This window comes from Balaenoptera ricei, chromosome 5 (assembly GCF_028023285.1).
Source record: "Balaenoptera ricei isolate mBalRic1 chromosome 5, mBalRic1.hap2, whole genome shotgun sequence".
Lineage (NCBI taxonomy): Eukaryota > Metazoa > Chordata > Mammalia > Artiodactyla > Balaenopteridae > Balaenoptera > Balaenoptera ricei.
This window is the reverse complement of record NC_082643.1, coordinates 79,460,783-79,483,601: the sequence shown is the minus strand read 5'-3', so window position 1 is coordinate 79,483,601 and position 22,819 is coordinate 79,460,783. Positions and strand designations below refer to the sequence as shown.

The 22,819-nt window shown below is 43.1% G+C and overlaps 1 protein-coding gene across 1 annotated transcript in view; it reads left to right on the top strand.

Moving 5' to 3' along the window:
• Positions 1 to 17,762, top strand: part of TBC1D1 (TBC1 domain family member 1) — a 289,772-nt gene extending 272,010 nt beyond the window's left edge. The window contains exon 22 of the mRNA XM_059923208.1: positions 17,669 to 17,762. Coding sequence (XP_059779191.1) covers positions 17,669 to 17,704 — 36 coding nt within the window. The 3' untranslated portion in view covers positions 17,705 to 17,762. The remainder of the gene's footprint in view (positions 1 to 17,668) is intronic.
• The last annotated feature ends 5,057 nt before the right edge of the window (positions 17,763 to 22,819 follow it).

Here is a 22,819-nt window from a genome sequence, read left to right as displayed (position 1 = left end):
ATCCAATAGGCTGTTAATGGGGCATCAGAGTGACTTAAACCGTTCCCATGGACAGAGGGAGGAAACAATTAAAAAGAAATGGGAAATGAGGCTTCTTGGGTAGAATTACAAGGCTTAACACCAGGTTGCATTTCCTGACAAGACTCGGCTTGGAAGTCTCTTAGCACTTTGTTGTCCGTCAGAAGAGTGATCTCTCACATCTGCCCGGCCCCTCCCTCCACGCATTCCTAACCACAGCCCGGTCAGCCGTGCTGATGTGTGTTGGGGGCTCATTTCTTTGGCTGAGCTGCTCAGAGGAAGAGAGACTGGGGTTTTTCAGTCACACTTGGACACACAGGGAAAGGCACCCTGGACAGCATGTCAAACCTGGGACCACATGATTACCTGGAGATTTGTGTTCTTCAGATGACTGTATACCACATCATGTAGGTAGTTTCTTCCCACCGTTGATCCCGGGCATTTTATAGTGATGCTGTTAAAGAACTCCAGAGCAGGTGCAGGGGGTGAGGGGCAGGAACGTTCGGAGAGTGCTCTGGGGTCCCAGGGAACAGCACTGGGAGCCCAGTAGCACCAGCATTTGGAATGCATGCTTCTGATTTTGCCCAAGTGGCCTGACTGCGCCTGTGGATGAATCACCTAGTTCCTGCAAAACGCCTCTCCCATCTCCCCTCCCCCTGCAGGGACCTCCAGCTCACCTTGATGGCTGGACATTCCTCTGTGACTGCCGCTAGAACTTTTGCTTGTGAGGTGAGCTTTTAAGAAAATGCAACATTTAAAAACAGGAACTCAGAAAACAGGTGAACTGGGGAAATGGATGATTATTTGTGTTCGCTATATATAGGAGAGAGTCAGCATCTAACAGAATTATTTTTATATGCTATTTTTTTCCCAGAGCTCAGTACAGCCATCCAATCTAATTATGCTATAAGCATCTATTTTCGTAGCATCTCCTTTCTCCCTCTTTGGGGTCAGACGTGAGCTTTTCAGACTCTCTCTTCTACTTCTTTTCTGACTTTCCCCTGTGCCTGGCTCTGAGCTCGGCCCTCAGAAGGCCCAGCAAGTGATCCTGATGGCTGGTTGTACTCAGGCCTGAGGTGGGGGGAGTCGGATGGTGTCTTGGAGCTGCAGCCCACACCTTTCCAGAAACGTGCTGCTTGAAGAAGCAATCCTTACTCCTCTCAAGGTGGCTGGACAATTAAAGAGCCAGGCAGGTGTATTCACTTCACCTGGCCTTCTCCTCCCTTGGCTGGAATAATCTGTGCAAAGCCGGAAGCAGCCTGAGTGTGTTCTGTATGTGTCTGCATGTGTGAACTCGTTCCTCTGTGACTTAAAGACAGGCAAAGCATGAAGCCTGAAAAATACACAGGCTGTAAGGACTGAACTTCGCCTCTCGGATTAAGTCTGATTTATTTGGTTTTGATGGAGTCTTATGTCTGTATCGAAGGGAGTTATTTAAAAATAGAGCTTATATCGCTGAGGATTGTGAGGGTTCAGCTGTCAGCATGGACTGCTTCGTCAGGGGTTCTCACTCCCCGGACTTGGTGCCCACGGTGACTCTTCAGCTTTATTCCCAGGACGTCCCCATCACACGCCGCTTTGCACCTGCTTTAAAACTTCTGTCTCTGGAGCCTTTGCTCACACTGTTTATCTAAACAGGAAGCTCTTGCCCTCTGTCCAGGTTGCCAGCCGTTAGAGGGGTAGGAAAGTGTCCTTTCTTTACATCTCCAGGGCCTAGCATAATGCTGGGCATAGAGAAGATACTCAGTAGATGCTTATTCCATGAATGGATGGACGCACGGCTGTTTCTCACACTTGTTCTGTCTGTCTTTCATTTAGGGGAACTTATTTAGTGCTTACTATCTGCCAGGCTCTATTCTAGGTACTTGGGATATATCAAAACAGACAATAATCTCCGCCTTTATGGAGAGAGATTACATCCTAGTGGGGGTGACAGATAAAAAACAATAAATAAATAACTTGTATGGTATACTACAAGGGGATAAGTACCTTGGGAAAGCAGGAAGAGGCAGATGAGAAGTGTGAGGGTTGAGCAGGTTGTGATAGTAAGTAGGGTGGTGAGGGCAGGCCTCAGCTGGAGTGAATGTGTCCCCTGTCTGAACTCCCGTAATACTTTATCTGAACCTTTCTTCTGGCATTACTGTCTATTCCTCGTACTCATATATACATATTAGTACACATATAAATATATACCTATACATGCGTTCTACCTGCGCCGGCTTTCTTATTAGGCTGTCAGCATCCAGAAGTTTCTTCCATGCCTGATTAGTATTAGTATCCTCCTCAGCATCTAACACACAATAATTGTTCAATAAAACGTACCCAAATGAATGAGTGCTTAATAATTGATTTGCTGAAGAGAATTATACTGACTCATTTTTATACCTCCGTACAGGAATAATAACTGTCCTATTGACTATTTTATACACACGCACAACTTGCTGTCATTATGTTAGGTATCAAATATCTCTGGGTACTTTACGAAGAGCATTCACCCTTAAATTTGGAGAAAGGGACGATCGGCATCCATGGCCTGTAGGAAGAGAATATGAATAAGCAGGAACCCCTGAGGGGGTCGGGGGGACAGCGGTGGTGGGCAGTGCTTTCTGTGTGTAAAGGATCTGCTCTTCTGAACTCCGCCTGAACGAAGCTTTGGTAAATGTTTTTCCTTCAGGGGTCTGATGAATGCTTTGGTGTCCGTAAAGTCTTTACGTGGTATTATAAAACGTGGTGATACATGGACCCCCCTTTGAAAGCAATAGGATTAGGGAAGGTAATTCCCTGTTTAGGAGGGAAACCAGGGCCAGGGAGTGGGGTGGGTTGCAGGAATGTGGAGTGAGTGCCTGGGCACTGCTTTAGCCTGACTTGGGGAGAGGATCTCCTCCCAAGCCCTTCTGGCTCTTCCCAAGGAGGGGACAATGGGTCTTGAATGTTGCCGAGAAGCTAAGAAGGGATTTACACTCAGAGTTCCTCTGTGCTGTGATATATCCTGTTTGAAATTTCTAAAGGAGAATAATAAAAATAATGCTGTTAATAAAATAGCTTCCATTTACTTACTGTGTACCAGCCTCCAGGTTTAGTTTACACGGTCGCTGGCCCTCCATCTCTGTGGATACGGCAGGCTAGCCGTACTGCGCCGTTTGGTATAGGGGACTTGAGCATCCATGGATTTCGTTACCTGAAGGGGGTCCTGGGACCAATCCCCTGCGGATACCGAGGGCTGACTGTATTCACTCTCTCAATTTAATTCTCATAGCCACTCTGGGAGGTGTAAGAGTCCCTGTCCCATTTTTCCTGGATGAGAAGACTGACACTTCTAGAGGCCAGTTCCACCAAAGTTGTGCAGATGGTAAATGGCAAAATGAGGGTCTGACTCCAGGCCTGTCTGATTCCAAAACATGGCCTCATAACTGCTAAAGGAGAAGAAAATTATTTTCTTCTTAACAAATGCAGGGGATGCCCTTCAAAAGTGGTAATTGTGGAGACCGTAGAGACACGGGGGTGTAGGAGATGCTGCATTTGGGGAGCAATGTGTGCTGCAAGGACAAGTACGAAGCGACAAAATGGGGCCCATGCGACGGCTACAGCAAGGGAGGGCGCTCAGCATGTGAACAGGTCCTAGTAAGAGGCGGCAAAAACGAAAAAGTGCGGCTGAGCTGGTGAGATCATGGAGGGCTCGATTTTTTGAAATTTTTTTTCATGGTGTTGAGAGAGATTTCTAACTAAAACTTTTCAGAGATTGAAACTAGACTTATCCTGGTGATCATTTTGCAATGTGTAGAAATATCAAATCACTATATTGTGTACCAGAAACTAACACAGTGTTGTAGGTCAATTATACTTCAAAAGCAAACAAACAACCTCATAGAAAAAGAGGTCAGATTTGTGGTTATCAGAGGCAGGGGCTGGGGGGGGACAGGGAACTGGATGAAGGCAGTCAAGAGGTACAAACTTCGGTTATAAGATAAATAAGTACTAGGGAGGTACTTACGACATGATAAGTACAATTAACACTGCTGTATGTTATATACAAAAGTTGTTGAGCGAGTGGATCCTGAGTTCTCATCACAAGGAAAAATATTTTTTTCTATTTCTCTTATTTTGTATCCATATGAGATGATGGACGTTCGCTAAACGTGGTGATCATTTTGTGATGTATGTAAGTCAAATCATTATGCTGTACACCTTAAACTTACACAGTGCTGTATGTCAGTTATAGCTCAGTAAAAAATATAGAAATATAGAAAACATAGAAGAAAAAATACATTGAAAAAAACTTGTCAGATACATTGAGACTGCTTCTTTTTTTTTTTTTTTAAAAATTTATTTATTCATTTTTGGCTGTGTTGGGTCTTCGTTTCTGTGCGAGGGCTTTCTCTAGCTGCGGCGAGCGTGGACCACTCTTCATCGCGGTGCGCGGGCCTCTCACTATCGCGGCCTCTCCTGTTGCGGAGCACAGGCTCCAGACGTGCAGGCTCAGTAGTTGTGGCTCACGGGCCCAGTTGCTCCGCGGCATGTGGGATCTTCCCAGACCAGGGCTCGAACCCGTGTCCCCTGCACTGGCAGGCAGATTCTCAACCACTGCGCCATCAGGGAAGCCCGAGACTGCTTCTTAAAGGGCACGGAGAATGTCTTATTTTAGCTTAAGGTTTGTCCAAATTGAGTCAATACGTGTTTAGTCAACTCTGTGTGCTCCAGGCTGAGGCGGGGGACATTTGTGGATGAGTTAAGCACACATGCAACCAAATCACCAGCTTCCTTCAGACTCTCCAAGAGTCTCTAAGAAGCCCTGCAAAGAAAGGGTAGAGTTGGGTCCTTTCTCTTCTCTCCTGGAGAAGCTCCAAAAAGGAGGAACGTGGCCCCAGGGCAGGTAGTGCCAGGAGCTGTCTTAGCTGAACTGTCTAACCCTGGTGGGATGTGGGGTTCAGAGAGCTCTGTGCGGACTTTGGGCTTTGAGGAAACTTTAAAAGTGTAGAGTCTTGTCCAGGCCACATTGGACTTGATGCCTTAAATCTAATGGGTGATTTACCAGCTGCTGCATTTGGTGGGTGAGGTGGTAGGGACGCCTCCGAGTGAGCTACACAGATTTCTCCCACACCATACCTTTGGCTACCTTCCTGTGATACCTGACCTGCCCCTGTGCCCTCATTTACCTGCATTACCAAGGATCACGTGATTGGTTGAGTGAGCGTGAGAAGGTTTTTATTTTTCTTTCTCCAGTCCACCTGCTTTTTCCTTGGGGCTTTTGTTTCATTTTGCACTGCCCTTGCTCTCCTCCTCCACCCCGTCACACACACACACAGGCACATGCAGTATGTTTATCCCCTTCTCTTTTTTTAAATTGAAGTATAGTTGATTTACAATACTTTGTTAGTTCAGGTATACAGCAAAGTGATTCATTTGTATACACATATTTTTTTTTCAGATTATTTTCCATTATAGGTTATTACAACATATTGAATATAATTTCCTGTGTTATACAGTAAATCCTTGCTGCTTATATATTTTATATATAGTAGTGTGTATCTGTTATTTGCATACTCCTAATTTTCCCTCCTCCTTCTACTTTCCCCTTTGGTAACCATAAGTTTGTTTTCTATGTCTGTGAGTCTGTTTCTGTTTTGTAAATAAATTCATTCGTATTTTTTTTAGATTCCACATATGAGTGATGACATATAATATTTGTCTTTCTCTGTCTGATTTACTTCACTTGGTATGATATGTTCATCTCCTTCTTGCTCCCAGCCCGCTGGAGGACTACGTGGATGTCTGCCACTCCCACCCAAACCCTCTTCACCGAGTTCCTTTCTTGGGTTCATATCTACTATCCAAGCAAATAAACAGCTTTCTGAACAGTGACTGATGGGCTTTCTCATTCGATCAGATACTTTATTTAATCTACAATGGATTTCCATATACCAATCTTGGAAATAGGAGGCACTCTGGAAATACTTGTTCCAAAAAATCCAACCCTACCAAATCATAGATTTACCCTCTCGCATTAGGATTTCAAGTTCATTTTGCTTAATAGTCATGGTTAATCCATTGGTGTACAAATGTCCGAGACAATGAGCTGCCCTTCTAACTTCCCCTCCTGCCACTCTCCCCGCCCACTGTGCGAGGCTCCAGCCAACAGACTTATTTCAGTTCCTCAAACCCACTAGATTCTTTCCCACCTCAGGGCCTTGGCAGATACTGTTCCTTCTCCCTGATGGGATCTTCCTTCCCTCCGCCTCCATTCTGACTCTTCACAGGTCTTCCTGCTTCTCGTCTTTGGACTCTCAGCTTGAACATCATCTCCTCAGAAAACTACCTGATGACCTCACCTGTCAGGAGTGAGGGGAACTGCTCATGTGAGCTCTCCTCTGGCCCATGAGGAAGGCTGAGATTGATGTGGGCTGGGACCATTAAGGTGGTCCTCTCATTTAACTTGAAGTTCTCAACAGCCCGGATGGGGACTGGAGGAATAGTCAAATACTGTGGGCTACAAAGAAGCAGTTTTCAAAACGTCCAAAGGTGAGATCAGTGCGAGGTTCTTTAAGGGAAGATGGCATGACAAGGTGTGAGCCTTCAAAAATGGAGCCTCTGCTATGTATGGAACTGAAAATGGTGCCAGTGAGGAAGAAAAGTTTGTGGTATCTAAAAAGATGGATGTGGTTGCCCAAGGTACCTTATAGAATCCAGATGTGCACAGAGGGAGGAGGGAGAAAGAAAAGACCAGGCGTGAATTTAGAAGAGTTGCTTGCATCTGTACCAACGGTGGCAGGTAGTTAAGGAAAGAAGAAAAATCAACTTGTTGAAAGTGTTGAAGACAAAGAGAGCTTCTCTGGGTGACTGTGGAGCAAGGACTAGAGAGGAACATTTCTGCTGTTTGGAAAACAGAGGGTATCACTGCTTCAATGAGCCCTCCCTGCCCCCTGACCCCCACTCTGTCCCACTCTATCTCATCACCCTTGTGGGTTTACTTCATAGCGTTGATCGCTGTTTGGAATTATCTAGGTTATTCATTATTCTCCTGTTCATTATCTACTTTCACCTCTTCTAGAATGTAAGCTCCATGAAAGCAATGGCTTCATTTGCCTTATTGGCTACTAGATTCCCAGGGCCTAGAACAGTGTCTGGCACATGTCAGGTGCCACATAAATGTGAACCAAATGAAATGAACCAAAGGCTGAGACAAAGTTAGATACCTCAACCCCTATGTTCTAGGGGAGGTATCCAGACTCTATTCACTTCTGTCTACTCTGTCCAGATTTGGAGATGAGGCTCTCCAAATTGCATAAAGGACAACACACTTATAAAGAAAAGGGGAGAGCAACTCACCTTTCCTGAGAACCCATGTTATGTCCACACGTATGACATAAATAATGCCATTTAGCCCTCACACTATAGAGGCTGGTATTCTCGTTCCCATTTTATAGACAAAGAACTAAGGCTCAGAGAAGTTAAAGGACTTGCCCTAAGCTACTCAGCCAGTAAGGTGTGGAAGCTAGATATGAATTAAGTCTCTCTGGTTCTAAAACCCTCTCCCTTTCCATTACAGTGAGTCTTAGTGGGAACTGGAGTACAAGAGAAGTGAGACAGAGAAAGACTAGTAACCTGTGATATCACTTATATATGGAATCTAAGAGAACAAAACAAATGAACAAATGAAACAGAACAAAACTCATAGATACAGGAAACAGATTGGTGGTTGCATGAGGTGACAGGGGTTTAGGGGGTGGCCGAAAGGATAAAGGGGGTCTATTGTATGGTAATGGATGGTAACTAGACTTATTGCGGTGGTCACTTTGTAGTGTGTACAAAGATCGAATTATTTATACACCTGAAACTAATATAATGTTATATACCAATTGTATCTCAAAAAAAAAAGAAGTTAAGAAAAAAGAGAAATGAGTCCTTTAACTGCTTTAAATAAGCTTAAATCTCTAAGCCCTGGACAAGGTAAGTAGAAATTACTGCCACGATAATGGTCCTTAACAAAACCATTCCAGAACTCTGTGGTGGCCAACAATAAGCTCTAATTTCTTGTTTTTGTGTTCGTGGGCTGGCTGGGGTTTGGCTGATCTAGGCTGAGCTCTGTTGGGCATGGCTCCAAGCTGTGGGTTGGGTCAGGTCTGCTCCATGAGTCTTGCATTCTGCTGGTACCAGCAGGCCTCCAGGGTAGGTCCTTCCCTTGGTGATGGCAAAAGCACAGATGGGAAGAGAGGAAATAGATCATCCATTGTCCCTTCTGAACAATTCCATTGGCTGAAGCCAATCACATTCCAGCCAAGCCCAGTACAAATGGGATGGGAGGTACATAACATGTCTAGTGGGGAGAACTGCAAAGGCAAATGGCAAAGGATATCAATCCCTGGAGGAGTGATCGATGGGGAGTAACGATGCCATCGACCATAGGGATGTGTGGAATGTGCATGGTGGCAGCATTGGGCCATGTACTTAACATGTAGTATCTCGCTGAAGCCTCACAGAAATCTTATGTGGTGGGATTATTGTCATCTCTATTTTTCAATGAGAGAATTTAGGCTCAAATCGGGTAGTCGCTCAAAGTCTCACAGAAGTAAATAGCCTGGCAGGGACATACACCCAGGTCTGTTTGGCAACTGAAGCCCATATTCTTAGCCTTGATTCAACTCTAGTGAGAAAACTCTCAGCTGTGATGGAAGAGGAGATGCCAGTAATTTTTGAAAAACCGTGGGTGGTAAGGAAAGAACCAGAAGACTAGACACACACAAATAGATGCATTTTTCAAGAAGTGGGCTCCTAAAACTGTATATAAGCTTGAGTTTCGTTTTGTGTCAAGGATGGCTGCCCTGCAAAAAAAAAAAAGAAAAAGTCTAGGGAAGAAACCACCATTCTTGTGTCTGGGCTCATGAATCAGGTTGGACGCTGTTAGGAGATGGGTGGAGTTCATCTGAAATCCCTCTTGCTGATCACTCAGCCTGGCGGGTAATATTCGGTCACCCTATCTGCCCTCAGTCTTGGTTTTATACTCTTGTGGGCTTGATGCTCTTAATGCCTGGCTACCTTAATTCTCCACTTGCCTATACCCTGGACCTTTGATGTGGGTCACCCCCCCAGGGATGGCTTGAGGGCTGCTTGCGCCAATGTCCATGTGTGTTTCTGCCGGTCACCCACGCCACCTTGCATATGGCTCCCAGACAAAGCCTGGTGCCTGACTCCTGCTCTCCTTCTCAACCTTGCATGCCATCAGGATTCTCCCAGGTCCCGTCACCCTGAGAGGGGTACCTTCCCTAGAACATTCTAGAACAAATTTAGAACAAGTGGCTCATGGACATTTCTAAAGGTGATCCGAGGAGAGTGGCATGAGCTCAGTAAGGATGAACGTGGTCTAGCAAATCTGATTTCCTTTGTTAAAAAACGGGACTGGCAGATCAAAGGAGGGTCATGAGGGTGGTGACTGGATTTCAAGGGGTTTGACAGATCCTTTCATGATCTCTTTCAGAAGGCTGGGAAACCCAGGCTGATTTAGGACAAATAGATTAGTTCTTGGCGGTTAAAAAATTATGCTGTCATTAATCAGATGTGCTGATTAATGAGAGCTCGAGGGAGGCTGTTGCTATTAAACAATAGAACTCTGTCATCAGCCAGATCCTGTCACCTCCACCCACAGCCCCTCATCTCTCTGAACAACTTGGATGAAGATACAGGAGGCTGGTTTATAAAACTGGTGGGCCGTAAACTAAGTGGGAGTAGCTAATACAAAAAAGTGAAAGGGTCCAAAATTTTAGAATAACAGTTAACATATGTAGCACCCTACAAAGCCCTTCTCTAAAGGAGGATCTTGTTTAAGTCTTTAAACAACTCTGCGTGGTAGGTATGACCAATTATGCTCATTTTAGACAAGGCTCAGGGCTCTAAGTAAATTCCCCAAGATCACTCAGCAATACACTGCAGAGCATTCAGTTTTAAATCCTGGTTTTTCCAATTTCAAACTCTATACTCTTTAAAATGGGGCAAAACAAATAAGAGAAAATGAATAGAAACATATTTTTTAAAATATACAAACACAGGTTGGGAGAGAAACCTGATGTACCAACTGCCACGGGACGTCTCTCAGCATTACTCCTGGGGTCGTCACATCCGTGACAGCAGCCTGGCTCTTTTTTTTTTTCCATTTATAATTTTTTTTTTTGTCTTTCCACTTGAGTTTTTTTTTTTTTAACTTTTTATTTTATATTGTAGTATAGCTGATTAACAATGATGTGATAGTTTCAGGTGCACAGCAAAGGGACTCAGCCATACATATACATGTATCCATTCTCCCCCCATCTCCCCTCCCATCAGCCTGGCTCTTTGACAGAGCTGACATTCTCTGCCCCCAGCCTGGCCTCCTCTGGGCAGTGGTAAGCTCATCCTGCTGGAGCAGAAATGTGAACTTGGCCCCCGACTCTCATAAAGCTCCCAGCTCCTGATGTGATTCCAGGGTACCCATGGCATGATGGAGAAGGCATGAGCTTAGAAGTCCTGCTAATTAGTTGTGTACCCTTTGGCAAAGTAAACTAAGCCTCTCCCAGCCTCAGTTTCTTTTTCCGTAAAAGGGGAGACTGACAGTATGAATCTTAGGGGATAACGGTAAGGATCACATGAGATGATGCCTGTAAAACACTTGACACAGCGTCTGGCTCATAGAAGATCCTGATAGATTGCAGCTCATCTTCAGAGTCGGGGGGTCTCGGGCTGCTTCATGATGACGACCATAGTCGTCTGAGTTCTGTCACTACGCTCCCACCCTTTCTGGATCCAAGTGCTGGCTTCAGTAATGCAGAAGACCTGGGTGGATTTTGTACCAGTATTTTGTTCCTTTTTATTGCTGAAGAGTGTTCCAGTGTATGGGTATACAACCTTTTGTTTATCTATCACCAGTTGATGGACATTTGGATTGTTTCTACTTTTTGGCTGTTGTGAATAATGTTGCTATGAACATTGGCATAGAAGTCTTTGTGTGGACATATGCTTTCATTTCTCTTGGGTATATACTTAGGTGTGGAATTGATGGGCACAACTCTTTTTAATATCACTTTTAACAGTGTCATGATTGGCACTCTACAGATATATATATATATGTGTGTATATATAAATACATATATTCGTTTTTTACATTCTCTTCCATTTTAGGTTATTATAAGATACTGAGTATAGTTCCCTGTGGTATAGAGTAGGTCCTTGTTGGTTAACTATTTTATATATACTAGTGTGTGTATTTTAATCCCAAACTCCTAATTTATCCCTTGCACCCCCTTCATTATATAAATTAACTTAGCTTCTCTCCCAGGAAGAAGGAATTCTTCTTGGATAGAGGAGGGAAATCAAGTTGACAATTTCAGAGTTTTCTTGGATGGATGAAGGGGGAAATTTGAGTATGAAGTCTTTTCACATATGTTATAAAGTGTAAAACAATTAAAATGTAATATATTACTGAGATCTTCGTAGTCGTCCACATGCTTAATAATATAAGGTGATAGAATAGCTATGCCTTGTACCCCAAACAAATAATTTAGCTACTAAAATACTATCAAGTCTGTAATATTGTATTTTATCCATTTTAGACACATAACTCCCCACCCTATCTTTTAACATTTCTGAGATAAGAATGTGTCTTTTGACAGTAATGTTTTTTAATCACCAATAGCCATTTCCCCGGATGTTCATGTCTCTGAAATCTATAACCAGGGAGGTCTGAGAGAAGGTATGAACTACTGATTTCACCTCTGTAGTGAGTGTCTGCAGTGAGGCTGCAAGTCTGTCATGTCGATGGGAGTGGGGTTTCCAGGTCGCCACGTGGAAGGAGCAGCCTGGGCAGCTTGTCCACAGGAGGGGGAAGGAGGCTGGGGGATGCGGGTCAGGCCTGGGGCCAGGTGCTCCCAGGGTTTTGATAACTTACCTGACTTAGGAGACACAGGTGAAAGGGAGAGTCAGGCTTCCACCTCCACCTCTCCGGGTGGCACACTCCCACTTTCCAGTTCCTTGCTGGGCCACAGGAGTCCTCACAAACCAGTTTCAACATGGGGCAGCCTATCTGGAAAATATCAACCGCATGCAAAGTCAGGCCTCGCGTTCCTGTGACATTCACTCCTAACTAGCAACACAGCTACTAAAGGGCCCCTCAGAGGGGCTGCGATTAGAGGCTGAACGAAACATTTCCACTGATGCCAAAGGATGGCCTATCACCCTGCCTGCTGACCAGCGGCGCCGGGGCTGTAAGATAATATTATGACAAAGAAGTTCAGAAGCACAGGAAATGAAAACAATGCAGCGGCCTGGGAGGAGCTCCAGCACAGAAACGACTTCAGAGCGGCCGGGGTCTGTTTGTAAAAGCAGAGGTTGTTCAAGCAGAAGAATGATCGGGGCAGAAACCCAGAGCTGCCGCTCCCAGGAAGCAGCTTGTCAGGGGACGGGGGATGTTTTCGAGATTCTTCCCCTCCAACAGGGCCTGTGGTGGAGAGAGCAAAGCTGTGGATGCAGGAAGGCTGCCTTTGGTCTGGCCGAAGCCCCAGCAGGGCCAGCTTTCCCGAATCTAAGGAAATAAAAGGTAGTTAGACTGTAGAAGGGCTCACCTTTCAGAAAATTTATTTCTGTCTTCCTTGCTTCCTTTTATGGTCTGTTGATTTAGCACATCCTGTGAGAGTTTTTACCTTTGGCCTGATGGTAGCCTGGTCAGCGAGTCTGAGTATCTTGAGAGGGTTTAGGGTTCGGACCTCTGGGTTAGCGGTCCATCTCTCTAGGCTGGTCTAACGCCTGGGGGCCTTTGAGTAAGCTGACTCGGGCGTTCCCAGTCTTAGAAGGAACTAAAGGTGGCCAACAAGGTCCCCAAACCTGCAGGTACCCCACAGGGCCACCTGAGCCCATGGCTCTGAAATAGATGACTTTGCTCCCAGAATACTGCGGAAAGGGTGGCCGTCGTTCCGTCCTCCTCCAGCCTATATGTGGGTCCTGCATCCACCTGCAACCTGGGTAGCAGACAGCAGCATTACTGGTGAGATGGTGCCAGCATCCAGGGGCGCTGGGCTCAGCTGGAATCATTTGTCTCTTTTTATCTTTTGGTCGGAGATTGGTACATACCAGGCACGTGGTTGGCCTTTTATAAACTTTATCTCATGTAATCCTTACAGGAACCCAATGAGGGATTATATCAATCAGGGTTCTCCAGAGAAAAAAGACAATAGAATGTGTGTGTGTTATAGAAAGAGACAGATACAGATATAGATATATAACACATATAGTTTATCTGTACCTACTATATACAGTATATCTAGATCTATCTATCACCTATCTATCTATCTATCTATAATCTACCTATCGAGAGAGGGAGAGAGAGAGATTTTAAGGATTGGCTCATGGCTTCATGGGAGGTTGACACGTCCGAATCTGCAGAGTGGGCTAGCAGGCTGGGAACTTGGGAAGAGTTGAGGTCACTGTTGAAGTCCGAAGGCCATCTGCTAGCAGAAGTAACTCTTGCTCAAAGGAGGTCAGTCTTTTTGTTCTGTTCAGACCTTCCTCTGACTGGACAGGCCCACCCACGTGTGGAGGGCAATCTTCTTTACTCCACCTCCACCCATTTAAACGTTAATCTCATCCCAAAACACCCGCACAGAAATATCCAGAATAGTGTTTGACCACGTATCTGGGCACCATGGCCCCAGCAAGACACATAAAAGACACATAAAATTAACACATAATTATAACATTAAGATTTAATTTTACATCCATTCCACAGGTGAGGCAGTTGAGGCTTCGATACTTGAAACAAATTGACTGAGATCACAAGCCAGTAAATGGCAGCTGGAGGATTTTTTTTTTTTTTTTCCCTCATTGTTTCCAACGAAGGTATTTCTGTATTTAGAGCTTGGGCTCTTAGCCATTTGGTTCTGTTATCTCCTTACAGGCTGTGGTTCTGGAGGAATCTGATGTGTAGGAAAGTCAGTCAGTGTTGTCAAATGAGCTGCTGTAAGGATAACCAGAGCATCAGTGGCTAAGAGATGCTGGCCAGGGGAGGGCCTTTGGGGGCCTCAGGAACCAAGTGTGAGAGGGCCCTGAGGGAAGTGGGGATGGTCAGACTTACCGGACATTGGCTGGTTGGTTCCCTGGTGGTGAGATGTATGACTTAGAGCAGTGTGGGCAGGATTAGTGATGGGTGAGAGAATGGAGTAGGGAAAGACCGAGAATTCCAGCATCTACAAGGGTAGATGGAATGCTGAGGACACTCACACTCCAGAAATCCTTTCACTTCAGATAAGGGAACAAGAAAGTACACCCCACTTCTAAAAAGAGGTCGTGCGTGGGAGGAGACTTGCATAGTGATGCAGGTGACAGTCCTGGCTCTTTCCAAGCAGTGGAGACTGTTCTAGATGCAGAATTTTCAATAGCCAGCTCTGTCTTTTCTTACTCTAAGCCAAGACATCAGAATTAGGAGAATCCTGTGTCTGTGAGGAAATTCTAGCTCCAGTATATTTCTCCCCTCAGGAAGAGGTGGTCACTCCCCAGATCTGCAGCAAAGCCTCAGAGGCTGAGGTACCCCAATACAAGCCATCAAGAACTTTCAGGCCAGCTGGAGGGAGGATGGTGGAAGCTTCTCTGAAAATTCCATAGCAGCAGAACAACCAGGCATATTCTTAGGATCATACAAATTAGACTCTAGGAGTTTTCTCAAAAAAGACCCATGACGGTTTACAAAATTTTGAGCAAACAATGAAAAATCAACGTATTCTTCCAAAGAAGACATACAGATGGTCAACAGGCACTTGAAAAGATGCTCAACATCACTAATCAGCAGGGAAATGCAAATCAAAACCACAATGAGGTATCACCTCACACCTGTCAGAATGGCCATCATCAAAAAGACCACAAATAACAAGTGTTGGTGAGGGTGTGGAGAAAAGGGAATCCTCATGCATTGTTGGTAGGAATGTAAATTGGTGCAGCCACTATGGAGAACAGTATGGAGGTTCCTCAAAAAATTAAAAATAGAACTACCATATGATCCAGCAATTCCACTCCTAGGTATTTATCTGAAGACAATGAAAACAGTAATTTGAGAAGATATATGCACCCCTATGATCACTGCAGCATTATTTATGATAGCCAAGATATGGAAGCAACCCAAGTGCCCATCAGTAGATGAATGGGTAAAGAAGATGTGAGATATATATATATATATATATATATATGAAATCTTCCCATCTGTGACAACACGGCAAAGTGAAATAAGTCAGACAGAGAAAGACACATACTGTACTATTTCACTTATACGTGGAAACTAAAAAACAAAGCAAATGAACAAGCATAGCAAAACAGAACAGATTTATAGATACAGAGAAAAAACAGGTGGTTGCCAGAGGGGAGAGAGGTTGGGGGAAGAAAGAAATAGGTGAGGGAGATTAAGAGGTACAAACTTCCAGTTGCAAAATAAATGAGTCACGGGTATGAAACGTACAGTGTGGGGAATATAGTCAAGAGCTACGTACTATCTTTGTATGGTGCCATATTGTACCTAGACTTATCGTGATCAGTTTGCAACATGTAGAAATATCAAATCACTATGTTGTGTACTAGGAGCTAACATAGTGTTGTAGGTCAATTATACTTCAAAAACAAACAACCTCATAGAAAAAGAGGTCAGATTTGTGGTTACCAGAGGCAGGGACAGGGGTGGGGGGAACGGGGAACTGGATGAAGGCAGTCAAGAGGTACAAACTTCGGTTATAAGATAAATAAGTACTAGGAATGTACTGTACGACATGATAAATATAACTAACATTGCTGTGCATTATATATGAAAGTTGTTGAGAGAGTAGATCCTAAGAGTTCCCAGCACAAGCAAAAATTTTTTTCTCTTCCTGTAATTTTGTATCTGTATGAGATGATGGATGTTCGCTAAACTTGCTGTGATAATCATTTCGTGATGTACACAAGTCAAATCATTATTTTGTACACAAACTTATACAGTGCTGTATGTCAATTACATGTCAAAAAAACTGGAAGGAAAAAAATCAACAGAGTTCAAATAAAAATCCACATATTAGGGCTCTCTTAAGAAATCAGAAGACTGACAGCACAGAGCTCGAATTGCTATGGTAGTTGAGTTGACTTGCTGTAGTTGAGTAGGAGGTCCTCACGGCAGGGGGTCCTGTGCCTGCAGATCTCTGCATCCCCCCCACTGCCTACTGCCTTCTGGACACTTTCCTCCCACCCAGTCAGTTTCCATCATTTACATTTGCTGCTGGGCTCTAGAATCCCTGCTGTAAACCAACATTTCCTTTATCTATGAGGAAACTGAGGCCCCCAGAGGGAACATGTCCTGCTCAAGATGAGATAAACTGGTAACTGTCAAAGCTAGAACTTTAACCCAGGACCTTTCATACCCAACCCAACTTTTTCTCTCCACACCTGGAAGAGAGATTACAGCGAAACCTTGGTCTCCTGGCTCTGGTCTAACGTGCTTTCCGTCATCATCCTTGGGATGCTACAAGGACTGTGGGAAATAGAACCATAAAGGGAATGTGAGGGTGATGGCGGTGGTGGGAAGGGTAAGATTTTCTTTTTTAAACAGTGAGAGACTATGACTTAGGACTCAGGGAGAAGAGAAGAAAAAATTTCCCCAAACACAAAAATCAAGGAAGCAAAATGTGGAAGAGAAAGAGGAAGGAAATTCAAGCTGCCCCAGAATTTAAGCTGTCAGAAGTACCAAAATCCCCCAGAGTTGAGAACCTAATTATCACAGAAAGCCTTGCTTAGTTCAGAGTCTGAGGACTGTCAAAATTGAGAAACTTTAGAAATTACAAACATTTTTTAGATGAAAGATAAAAACTAACTTGGAAGGGGTAAGGGGAGGTTCTATTTTGAAGTAGACACTGACAAGGAATAAATACTGTTACAAAAATAAGACTGATAATGGCATACTGTTTGAAACTTAAAAAGCAATTTTATTTGCATTATCTCATTTACCATGAAAGGCTCATAATTGTTTTATGGCCAAAGTGGTCTCTTCTCCCAACTCTTTGCTCCTCTGATGGAATCCTGTGATTTTGGATAGAAATGCTTAAACTCCAGGGGGATGCTGGGAATATCTCAGACCAGATATCCACGAGAACAGATATGTTGCTTGAAAAGCTGTTTTCTTTTGTACAAGGGTGTTTCTTTCTTGTTGTTTGTTTCTAGCAACTGTTTGTGTGTGTGTGGCCAGGAGAGGAATCTCTACCTAGACTAGTTTGTCCAATGGGTCTTTATTGAGCTCTAAACTGCTTGTGGGCAGGCTGTGGCTGCTGGAAGAACAGTGAAAAATAAGAGCTCTGTCATTCCTTCACTCACAGAACTGACTTGGTCCTACTGTGTGTGGTGATTCATTAAGGCTGGATATGGTATAAGATTTCCAATAGCCTTTCGCATTCCCCAATATTACTCCTTAGTTCACCTGTAATATTGGCCGGGCATGTGGGCCTTCTACGCACGTCCCTCCAAAAATGCCATGTTTTGTGCAATGTCTTACAGTTAGCAGGACTTGAATTTACATAGCATGCAGAAGATATTTCAAAACTCCCCCCTCTCTTGTCACCTGTTTTTACAGAAAGTCAACTTTGCAGGAGATAATTTCTCTTCTGTGTTTTTTCTGTTTTCTTGTGCTGGCCAGGATCTCCTGGGTGATGCCGAATGGAGGTGGAAATAGTGAAGATTGTTGTCATGGCCCTGATCTTGAAGGAAATGGCTCCTGGCCATTGAGTTTTATGCATTCACCATTTATGCTTGTGGTAAGCTTTAAGAATAGTGCTTTTTTCTTTTCCTAGTTTACTTAATTTTTCTTATCATGATAGATGTTGAATTTCATTGAACATCTTTCTGCATCTATTAAGATGATCATAAAAAAAAAAAAGATGATCATGAGATGTTTTTCCTTTTGATCTGTGAATGTAGTCAATTTATCCTATTGTATTGTCTTTTTTATTATTTATTGGTGGATTCAGTTTGCTAATGTTCTGTTTAGGCTTTTGTATCCATGTTCATGAGTAAATTTGTCTTGTAGTTTTCCTTTTCCAAACTGTCCTTGGTGGTTGGTATGGGTTATGCCAGCCTCGTAAAATGGAAAGACTTATCTGTTTTTCTATTCTGTGGAAGAATTTATCTAAGACTGGAATGATATGTTTACCTCGTGGGAAGATATTTTTATCTATGGGATTTAATTTTTAAATTTTCTATAAAATCATTGGGTTTTTTTTCTCTTTTAGATAACATTTTAGTATTTTATATTTTCTAAAAATTTTTCCTTTTCACCTGTTTACAATTTGGGGCACAAATCTATTTATATATTCTATTTTTTTAATATCTGCAGCAACTATAGTTTACTTTTTCATTCATATCATAATTTTTTTAAATGAATGATTTTTCTTTTTTGAACAGTATTGTCTGAGGCTTGTCAACTTTATTGCACTTTTCAAAGAACCTGATTTATTGACCTTCACTGTTGTATGTTTATATTTAACTATATTAATTCCTACTTTTAATATTATTTCTGATTTTGTGGGGTGGGTTTATTTCTAGTATACCCTAATACTGACAGTGTTGGCCTGTAAGTTCTTGGATCCACAAGGGGGGGACTTCCTGTGCTTCTTTTCTTGCACGAAACCTAGCTTTTTAGTTCTCACTGTCAAAACAAAAGTTCAGTGACACCAGGGTTTGGCTTAAGCCCCCAAGAACAAAGTGGATTACCTATCTAAATTCTTTTTTTAAAATAACTAATTAATTAATTAATTAACTTTTGGCTGCATTGGCTCTTTGTTGCTGTGTGTGGGCTTTCTCTACTTGCGGCAAGCAGGGGCTACTCTTCGTTGTACTGCACGGGCTTCTCACTGCGGCGGCTTCTCTTGTTGTGGAGCATGGGCTTTAGGTGCGCGGGCTTCAGTAGTTGTGGCTCACAGGCTCTAGAGCACAGTCTCAGTAGATGTGGCGCACGGGCTTAGTTGCTCCTCGGCATGTGGGAATCTTCCTGGACCAGGGCTCGAACCTGTGTCCCCTGCATTGGCAGGCGGATTCTTAACCACTGCGCCACCAGGGAAGTCCCACCTATCTAAATTCTTACTTTTACTTTATTTCTGGCCTCTGAGAAGTCCTTTTCTTACCAGTGATACGTTTATAAAGGTACATTTGTTAATGTTATATTAGCATGTTAGGTGTTTTCAGCAGGAGGGTTGCTCTGGGTGTCTAGTCTGCTCTGCTGATAGAAATAGAAGTCACTCCAGTTTACTGTTTCCCTCTCTTCTTCCCGGGGTCTTCTATGTCTTTTGCTGCAGGTTTCTGGCTTCAAATTCCAGGGTCTGCAACTGATCCATGGGTCTTGTGTACCTTCTACGGTGACTTCATATACTTCAGATTGTAACTCTAAACAATAAAGAACCCTTTTTCTTGCTGACATTGTTGGTCCTTCATTGCCTCACTAACAGATGTTATTACATGCACATTTTCTCTGTTTCTTCACTCTGGAAAGGCAGGGGAGTGGAATACTGGGAGAGAGAAGGAATAAGAGGAGAGGTGAGTGTAAAGCAAACTCCTCCCTCACTGCTTTGAGAAGTTCTGGGTGCTTCGCCTCCTCTTCTTCCTCCTCCTCCTACTTCTCTCTCTCTCTCTCTTTCACACCCACACACACACCCACACACACTTACACTTAGGGCCTTGTCCTAGACCAGGCTAACAGGGCAGGCATCTCCCTGATGATGAGACAAAAATGGTCAGAGGCTGTCCCTTCCTTTTCCAATTAAACTTTTCAATAATCAAAAGTTCATTTCTTTATACACCCATACACATATAATTTTTCATAAATGTGAATATATCCAAGAGTCTTTTTTTTCTTGTCATTTTGTGCTTGATTCTCCTCTCCTGAGCTCTTCCTTATCTCTTCTTGTTTATCAACCATGGACCTCAGCCTCCACCAAGTAACACGTATAGCCCAGGGTGTATTCTTCTAGATTTTTCTCCATGCACATGTAATCATACAAAGGACGATGTATATGATTCATACAGATGAAGACTTGCTATTATCTACTCTACAAGAATAACATATTATACACTCCTGTGTTTTTTTATTCAATATGCATCCTGGAAATCCTTTAAACCAACTGATCAAGCTCTCATTCCTTTTTTAAATTGTTCTAAAAAATCTCCTTTTGTGTGGGTATGCATAATTTATTGGACAATTCCCCTACTGCTGGGCATTATTTTCAGGTGTGTCACAACAAACAAGGCTACGATAACTATCCTTGTAAACTTGTCCTTTGTACTGGTGGTTTTATGTTCGTGGGATAGATTCCCAGGAGTGGAACTGAAGGGTAGAAGGGTATGTGATATTTATTAAATTTGAATAGACACTGTCAGATTGTTTCCCAAAAGGCTGTCACAATTTACGTTTCAATCAGCAGTATTCAATCAGGAGAATACCCTCTTCACCCTACCCCATAGTTTTTATTCCATCCCATAGTCACTTGATGTTTTCAATTTAAAAACCTTTTGGCATATAATTGGAGTAAAGTGATATCTCATTGTTGCATACATTTGCATTTCCCTAACCATAACTGAGCTAAATAATTTTGCTATGTGGATTAGCTCTTTTTCTGAATTTTCTATTTACTATCTTCTGTGTATTTTTCTTGAGTTGTCCTTTTCTTTTTGTTGCCAATTTGTAAATGCTCTTTTTATATTATACATGCTAATCTTCGGTCTGTCATGTGTATTACATTTTATCCCAAATTTATTATTTTTCTACTAATTTTATTTATGGCACTTTTTGGCTCACAAATGTATAAAAATGTTTACATGATTAAATATATTCATTTTCATTTACAAGCTTCTTCTGGTTTACAATCTCAGTTTGAAAGGTATTTGTTAACCTTAGGATTATAGGTCCTAGCAAAGAGGCTCCAGAGCCATTGGGTGATAGGTACTTACACTTAGATTCCCAACCTGGCTAAGGAGGTGAAGGAGCTATTCTTTGTCATTGGGTAAAATCAGTTCTGACAATGGCCAGTGAATCTGCTTCAGGCAAATGGATCCGCCAGTGAGAACTGACCAAAGAGTGATGACATTACACCTGGGACCTGCACCATATCCAAGAGGACAACTTATATCACTACAAAATGACCTGGAGCCCAGGGGGAGAATTGAAGGAGAGGAGGGAGACTGTCAAGGAAGTGCCCTTCCTTCTCCCAGAAATAGAGTAAGACTTGAGAGCTCTAAGTCCAAGTGTGGATGAGGAAATGAAAACTCAGAGAGCTGATAAGACTGCCCCAAGGTCACACAGCTTGTTCAGTGGCAGAGATGGAATGTAAATCGTGTCTTCTAACTCAAAGACCTGTGCTTTTCTCAGATTTCATAGATACAACTCTTGTAGAATTTTGGCCATAATCATGATAACATCATTGAAAGCTTACTATGTGGCAGACACTCTTCTAAGCACTTTGCATGTAATAACATATTTCATCCTCACAAAAGTCTATCAGATCGGAGATGGTATTTTCTCTATTTTTAAAAGGAGGGAACTGAGGCATAGAGAAATTAAATATCTCATCCCAGTTTCCAATGTTAGAAAGTGATAGAGCTTTGATCCAAAAACCTATACTACTAACTTTATGCTACCCAGTCTTCTGACATAAGTTCTCTGCCTCTCTTCCTCTATTTTGCTTTCTATCCTTTGTAAGATAGATTTATTGGTATATGTATTTCTTACATTTGTTTGCTTTTTCTTCACTGTGTTATTTTTTATTTTTTTATTTTTTAAAATTTTTGGCTGTGTTGGGTCTTCGTTTCTGTGCGAGGGCTTTCTCCAGTTGCGGCAAGCGGGGGCCACTCTTCATCGCAGTGCGCGGGCCTCTCACTATCGCGGCCTCTCCCGCTGCGGAGCACAGGCTCCAGACATGCAGGCTCAGTAGTTGTGGCTCATGGGCCCAGCTGCTCCGCGGCATGTGGGATCCTCCCAGACCAGGGCTCGAACCCGTGTCCCCTGCATTGGCAGGCAGACTCTCAACCACTGCACCACCAGAGAAGCCCCACTGTGATATTTTTAAGGGTGTTTTTCTGCCACGACAGTGAGTTTAGTTGAATAAAGTTCATTGGGTGGGAAATTGTCTCATGGCTAGGCCTCAGTTATTGATGGAATGATTGACCTTATGAAATGTATTTGCTGATGTTCTGGATTACAAAAACAAACAAAGTGAAAAGGAAGAGTTGGAGAGGAGACACAAAGTAAAGACACAGAGACTTCCTGGAGTTTGCCATCCATCTCCACTCTGGGCTTGCTGGGCTCTCAGAAGTTTTCCCAGACCCTTCCGGTTGATCCCAGATTAAGCAGAGTTGTTTAGGGTATTGATCATTAGCTGTGCTGGCTGTTGCTCAAGAATAAGGAAAGATATCTAAAACAAAATAAAATGCAGAGTGCGGTTTTCCCAGTCTCTGCTGGCATGCTCACACTGCTGAAGAGGTTTAGGACTTCTTTTCTTCTAGTAGAGTCAACACATAATTTTTAAGCATTTGCTGTGTGCAGAGCATGATGGCAGGCATTGTTAGGGACCCATGAATGCATTAGTCTTCGTCTGTGCTTAATATCCTTAGGGAGGCAGATATATACTAAGTTTGACAAAAAATTGACTTTGTCGTGTCCCACTAGAGGGTAAATCAAAACACAAAGGGAATGTAGGAGAGGGAGAGGCGAATTTTTGATGGGGGGTATGGGAAAGCCATCTTAGTGTGATGGATTTATAAAAAAAAGTAAAACATTATATTTGAACGGCAGATTTGTGAG